The 7649-nt window shown below is 42.2% G+C and overlaps 1 protein-coding gene across 1 annotated transcript in view; it reads left to right on the top strand.

Moving 5' to 3' along the window:
* The window catches only part of LOC117810920 (AT-rich interactive domain-containing protein 3B-like), a 62262-nt gene extending 54697 nt beyond the window's left edge, over positions 1–7565 (top strand). The window contains 4 exon segments of the mRNA XM_034680921.1: positions 121–380; positions 2291–2560; positions 2883–2975; positions 3260–7565. Of these exon segments, the coding sequence (XP_034536812.1) occupies positions 121–380; positions 2291–2560; positions 2883–2975; positions 3260–3453 (817 nt within the window). The 3' untranslated portion in view covers positions 3454–7565.
* The last annotated feature ends 84 nt before the right edge of the window (positions 7566–7649 follow it).

Below are 7649 nucleotides of genomic sequence, written 5' to 3' on the forward strand. Positions count from 1 at the left end.
CAATCTTTAATCTCAATATCATCATAATAATGTGGTATTTGAGGGTTTTTTTTTCCAGTAATTAAACAGGCATTTAGAAAGAATGTGGTCTGACACACATCTTTGTATGTCTTTTTTCAGGTACATGAAATACCTGTACCCATATGAGTGTGAGAGGAAAGGCCTCAGCTCCCCTGGTGAGCTTCAAGCCGCCATCGACAGTAACCGCCGGGAGGGTCGTCGTCCAAGCTATAGCAGCAGCCTCTTCCGCTTCTCCCCCTCTCCCAGCACTGCTCCCCACATCCTCTCACCACCCAAGATGCACCTCTCGGCTCTTGGAGCAGGAGCCTCAGCGGCCCTCAACGGCCTGCACGCCTCACCAGGACCCTCCCTGAAGAAAGGTAGGAAACAAAGCGGACAAGCGAACATACAGACTCCTGAAGGTTTAAAATGTTATCATTTATCTGAAATCACAGGTGTGGCAACATCAACTTTTATGTGCCAGACTTGCATAAATGTTGTATGAAGTAGACTTATCTCTCCCTCATACAAAAATGTGCAGAAAACAAGTGCACAGTATGTTGGGATTTTCCTTTAAAATAAGCCTTTCTGCAAAACTGCAACTCGTGTGTCTCAGTGAAGGGTGAGGAAGAGGGTTTCTGGCAATAAAAACCAAGCATACATACTGTGAAAGCTCCCTCTGGATTGATGAAGGTTATATTAAACTGGGTAAATGTTTACCTCAGAGAATGTAGCCTCTCTGTACTGGTTGGATTGAACTGGAGTGTTCCAGTTAAGCATGGACTGAGACTTGAGTATTTGAAGGGAAATGCTGCCCTCTGTCGCAGCTTAGACAAACAACATGTAGACAGAGGAATGGACCATCAAAATAAGATAGCAGATACAGATACAGTCCAAGTTAAAGTGTTTTAAGGAGTCATTTTCAGTATAAGCATAAATAATATAAAACATCGATGGGTGGTGTTTTGTGCTGCATTCCTCCGACATGCCATGTTTTCTTCAGTGTGTGAGTGCACTTCTAAGTGTTTCTATATGACTTTGTTAGTGCATGTGTGTCTGGTCCATCCAGGTGTTAAGGAGTCCATGTGTGAGCCTCTTTAGCCTCAGGCTGCAGAGAGCCCTCACCTTTACTACTGATTAATAACAAGGTTCCCACGCCGGGCGGACACTTCATGAACTTTGAAGCCTCAGACCTCATCAGACCAGATCCTGTTGATAACTGTCATTACACTTCTGTCTTATCTGATGTCACTTTGACTTGGCTGGAATGTGACTCCTCCGTGGACTCTGAGAGCGTTCATGTTTCTTTTGTATTCTGCGCAGTATTTGACCTGTCACTGTGTTTATACGGACGTGTGGGATAGCACGTAGTTGGACTGAGACAGTAACTTTTGATGTGTAAGTGCTGTGCATACCAGAAACCAGCCCTGATTTGTGTTCATTTAATTTAGGGTTCTCAAAGTGAGATTCTGGGAAGCAGCAGTGGTCTTTAAATGTGAATCACAGGGGAGTGCATCAGGTTATTGAATAATGGTTTAATCTTTGCATGCCAGACACGAAGCAGGGAGTGCTTCAACAATAATTTAAAGAGTTTGTACTCTGTTGTTGATCTGTTTACAGCACTGCAGTTAAAATCACTTAAGGTTTAAAAGAGTATATATATTAATCTTTACCGGGCCTTCAAGGCATAATTTAGGCTGACATCTATGTAACATCCATGTGTGATATGTAAATACTCTGGTCCGCTGCCTTTATATATTGACATTTTGATATTGAAATATTTTTGTTTAAAAGTTAGGGTAGAAGCCCTTTTTTCTTTTTGTCATTTTGGCTGAAAATCTCTTGAAGTCCAGTGAACAATGAATCAAAGTCTAAGGGAAAAATAACTTCATACGTTGCTGTTCCTGGTCTGTATTGAGTCTGTCCAAAGATTTGATACCGTAGAAAAAAACAGTAGAAGGTTAAATACTTGCTTACCTGCAAGCTCCCTGCTTTTGAGGTCAATGCAAATCAGTAGACTTTTGCACAATTTAAAACTGTGGAGCTAATCGCAACAAAATGGGTACGGTTAGCGATGACAAGGCTGCTCTGGGATCCTCCCAAAATGCTGTCCCTGCTCTTAAAGCGTTATTGCATGAAGTGGTTTTAGATTATTTTAATTAGAAACTTTCAAAATCGTTCTAACTTTGTTTTTTTTCCTCTAAATTTCTGTATCATCTTGGACTGTGTGAATTGTTTAATGAATCCAATTCATAACATGAAACTAATCCTCCATATCCCCCTCTTCCAGATGACCTAACTCCCCTCATGGCAGCCAGACCCTCCATGGCACTGGCCCTGGGTCAGCAGCAGGTTGCTGGTTTGGCCAGAGCTGCCACACTGGAGCAGCTGAGAGAAAAGCTGGAGACCGGTGGAGGAGAAGGACCAGAGAGGAAAATGGCCCGCCTGGCAGAGGAGCAGCAGCGTCTGATGCAGCAGGCTTTCCAACACAACCTGCTGGCCATGGCCTCTCAAATGCCCATGAACCTGCGCCTGGGAGCCCCCACCATCACCACCAGAGGTCAGTGCTGCTTGTCAAAGTTGAACGTGGAAATGATGATAATTTAGTTAATCTCTTTTGAACCAGAACAGGAACTCGGTGTTAGGCAAGTTGCTCTTTACAAGGTTTGCCACATGAACCTCCTGAACTAACATCTGCTGGTTCAGTTTGTTCATTCGTGTTTCTTGACAAACATTTTGCATCATACTCTTTCCTCAGTATCCTCCGGCGGATGTTAAGTAATGAAATAATGTGTCCTGGAAGTGATCACAACCACAGAAAAAGTGTGATATTTCTGAATAAGCATGTACAAATGTCTGATGTGTGTCTGTGTTTGTCCCAGAAGAGAAGCAGCAGGACATGTCTCTGAGCATCTCTACCAATGGAAATGCCAGCATCACTGTCTCAGTGGAGGTCAATGGCACAATCTACTCAGGTGTGTAACAGGGGAAGCTTCTCATTTCTCATCAGATTTGTTAAGTACAAAGTGTACTCTTGTTCCCTTATGTACCTTACTGTAATATAATTATAATAATGTGCTTAACTTCTGTATGATCATCCTAAAACTCATTCCTGTGTCTAGAGGATTGTAACTAGAGCTCCTGAGCTTCAGCATCTGCTGCATGTGGTTCATTTTTGTCCACTTACTTTGCTGTTTTTTATACCCGACCCCTTGTAGTCTTGAGTGATCCATGTTAATGATCTCCTGTTGTCCTGCAGGAACCCTGTTTGCCCAGAAGTCCGGAGGGGCCCCGGGGTCCGCTATGTCGGCTGCCACTGCCTCAGCCTCCCCTGCTGGAACCAGCACTAGCTTTGGTTTCTCTGCACCCCTGGCTCACACCCTCAGCCCCTCGCCCTCCTCCTCCTCCAAGGGTCCCAGCTCGGCTGAGCCGGCCCCCAGCGGGTCCCCCTAACTCAGGATGCCCTTTGTACCTGCTCCTCAGGCCCCTCTTCCACCGGGAGGCCCAGCAAGAAGATACAGTACAATGAGAAACCGCAAAGAATAACAAACTGTTGCACAACAAATACCTCATCAACCCTGTCAACCTCTTGGCTGTCCAATCATGAACACAGAGCCCGAGAATATTATACGACAACTTATGTGCCCAAAGCACAGCTATGCATTTTATTCAACGTACAAACACACACACACTACAAACACACACACCGTTACACCTATACAGAGACACAATCTACACATACATACACTTCTTAATCATTATAAACATGCTAAACACAATCAGCTCAGCCAAAACCCACTGACAGGTGTAGTCACAACTGAACTTGAAAAGTTTTATCTTAGGACATTTTGTTTGTTTGTTGCCATTTTGTTGTCTTTTTGATTTTGTGTTTTAGAATGATTTTATTTTTAGTTTTCTCTTTTTACATACCTCAAATCAAGTAACCTGCAGTGGTGTCTTTACCTCAGGAGCTGTAGTATATTTAACCTGAATCAACTTTATTTTTGTATTCTTTTTGACCTAGTTGCAATCAGGGGAAGTCGGGTAATTCTCACCAGTGGAACCTCATGTACAGAGCACCCACCTCGTAGTGAAAGGCCTCTGACCCGGGCCTGTCTTTAACACGCAGTAGACTCTTACTGAACTCAAACTGGCGAAAGACCAGATGCTGTAGATCAGCATGAAAAAATACCGGATTTCGTAATGACAACTTCGGTTAAGATCATGTGACGTCCATTAAAGAGATAGGAAGGTTAACGATGTACACAAACCTCCTGATGTGGACGTGATCTCAACATACTCTCATTAGTAATGCACGGGACGTCAAGTCCTCCTGAATTTAACTTATTGCTGGTCCGCACAACCTGTCTATTAACATGTAGCGCACAAAGTTGGAGGTAGTACAAAATCGGGTGCAGAATCACGTCAACCTGGTGACGTCATTGTAAGTGCAGAGTTCTCAGACCTCAGACCGGCCCCTCTGCTTCAGGGGGCGTCTCTCTTTAACTCTCAGGAAACAATGCGACGATTGCGAAGAATCATTGTTAATTCAAAGGGGAAGAAATGAGTCATACCTGAAGAATGCACAAGTCTACATGACTTTTCAAGAGTACCTCAACAGACTCTCCCAAAAGGAGAGCGACACTACATACCTCATACGGCTGCGAAGCCATCGAGACTTGACGCCCCGACCCGCGGTGGAACTCCTCCCTGAACTGGAACTGAACACGATCGTACCGACACAGTGCTGGTGATTTTATGGGGACAACCAAACTATGATGGGCTTGTTCTCTCTCTCTCTCTCTCTCTCTCTCTCTCTCTCTCTCTCTCTCTCTCTCTCTCTCTCTCTCCCTCCTTCCCTCCCTCCCATATTTACTTGTAGAACGTTTTTTATGCTTGCTTCCATTTTCTCTTTTCTTTAATTTTTGGTTCCTCAAGTTTTTGTCTGAGAAGAGTGATATATATCTGCATTTTTTTCAGGGAATAGGAAAAGAAAAGTTGGTTCCTCACTGTCTTTGTCTAAATTTGTAGGATTGTGAACAGTTTTCAAGGTTGTAGGAGTCAAGATGTTTAAAAAAAAGAAACCGACCATATGAACCTTACGTTTGGCTGAAAATATCTAAATTGCAGCGAACACATCTTCTTTCACGACAGCTGCGAATTTATATGCATGTGTACAATCATGTGACCAGTGTTTTAACACCTTACTCTGCTGGTTATTGCACAGCTAGAAACCAAAGACTAGCCAGGTCACAACTCCTGATTGATCCCTCGTACAATCCTGCCCGAAACCCGCTGTGATGCACAGCAAGGCAGTTTAACGACTGATATGGACTGCAAAAAAAAAAAAACATCTAAAGACATTTAATATAATTTTTAGTTTTTTCTTAAAGCAAGTGAAAATATCTTCAGATGAGTAAACTGCCCTTGTTTTACAATTTATGGCATGACTTTGAAAGTTGACAATAGTAAATTAAAACTGGCTTGACAGGCTAAAATCTGATCCCTAAACTTGTACAGACATCTGTGGAAACAGATATTTGTTATATTAGTCTTGTTATCCAGAACAGCAGCCCAGAAGTGTCCGCTTTCTTGAGCTCTTCCCTTCCTGAATCTTTCATGCTTAAAGGCCATTTGAACGTTTTTTTACACAACATCCAGGCTCCCTTAGCCAGTATAGACAGAGGCCTACAAGCTAGGCCTCAACTGCTGATAATCCCAAATCAGATGGGTTATCCCTCAAATTGTAAGGCATCTTTTTCCCTTTAGAGTACATTTTTAGCATTTTGAAATACCACAAAGGTTTAAAAAATAATTTCTAGCTTTATGTGTGTTGAATGTGAGGCATTTTAAACTGTTTAGAAACCTCTTGAAGCCCAGAGTGATCCCAGAGGGCAGCCTTGATGCTTCTGTTAGACTGTATTTTAGCCATTATGTGTCAGGTTTTTGAGATGTTTTGCAGTGCAGATCACAGTTAAGGGTTTGAGGACTTTGAGGACGGAGCCACAGAATCTTCGGGTGAACCCTTCACAACCCTGTATGACACACAAAACTGTATTTTATAAAGGTGAGAACTGTAGAAGCTGCCTTAAAGTAGTTGCTGGTGAGATCTGGCTGGTGGAGGTTTCATTTCTCCACTGGCTGGGACAAAGTCTTCAAGCTTAATCCTTTGGAGCGTAATGACTTTTATTTTGGTAAGCAATTCAATCAGATGTTAGGCATCAGTTGTTTTTCATGCTGTTAACAACTGAGTTTTACTATTTATTTGTTTGTTTGTTTTTCTCCTGGTGGACCTTGTTTTGGTAACAGTGGAGCTTAATCATTTAGGCCGTGTTACTAAAACACTTTGTTGTTTCCAAGTCCAAGCTTTCTGTTTCATCTGTTTAGCGATGACTGTTTGATAGTGTAGCTTCACTGCCTTTGTATTTGTGTGTGTGTGCGTGAGCGTGTGTTTGTGTGTGTGTAAACAGGTTGAGTCAGTGTGTAGCTACAGGTTACTCAACTGCAGTGCATTCACTTGTATTACCATGAATGAAACTGCAGGTGGCACTAAACATCAAGTCCTTTATACCAAAGGACAAGGAGGTTTTTGAACACACAAGTTTTTAGACATTTTTACTTTAACAGGAAATGTTTTCCTCATCATAAGCCTCCTCTTTTCTGAACTGGGAACTGCCCAGCATAACCACACCCATCTTCTGCTGTTAAGGGATGCTTTGATGCTCATTTTTCAGGGGGAATGAAAAGTGTTACAGGTTGGATACCTGTTCTCTCTAATATCTGAGCTTCAAACCAGCAACCTTCGTCTCACCTCACTGACCTCCATTTTTCAGCCACCTGAACTGCTGTGTGCATGAGTATAAATGATGAGTGTGTGTGTGTCTGTGCGTGTGTGTGTGTTTTAGAGACCGCCCCTACCTCGTCATACCACAATACCTCAGGGCAGTGGGCTGCAGTCACTGTTGCGATGTTGCGATGTTAAAGCGTCATTGAGGGACGAGCACTGACCGAAGCTGCGGTTACTCGGCTGAATGCTTCTTTGGTTCTGGTGTTGTATTTTTGTCGTCAGTAACTGCAGGTCTCGTCACTCAGGAAGCTGTGAAGTTGGAAGTCTGCAGAACCTTTTGTCTCTCAGATGATTTTGGAGTTAATTCAGTTTTAAATTGTTTAAAAACTAACCTGATCTGTGTAAAAACAGGCGCATATGCAAGTGGTTATCGAATACCTCATTTATCAATTTTATGTTGTTGTTTTTGGCTTGTACAATGCTCCGTATATTAATTCAACTGTGGGGTTTGTGCATATTTTTGTACTGTTATTATTATTATGGACATGATAATAATGATATTACTGATATTATAGTTTTCTCTTTGATTAAAGTAAACAAAAAATTGGACAAAACACATGAATGCTTGTAAAAACTGGTTTGTGCTGATTGTATTTAAGAGGAGCACTTTTCCAAAGTGGTTTTCACACATTCAGTTTTGTTCATATTAGTAATATAAAGATATGGTTCTCAGGGCTTTAAACTTGTATGTCATGATAAAGTTTTACTTTATATCTAAGTTCCTTGTGTGTGTTTTATTTCTTCAAAGTGTCATGAGGCCTCTGAGACCACCAGACAAGGTGCAGTCAGACCCCCTGCTGTT

Source organism: Notolabrus celidotus, chromosome 3 (assembly GCF_009762535.1).
Source record: "Notolabrus celidotus isolate fNotCel1 chromosome 3, fNotCel1.pri, whole genome shotgun sequence".
Lineage (NCBI taxonomy): Eukaryota > Metazoa > Chordata > Actinopteri > Labriformes > Labridae > Notolabrus > Notolabrus celidotus.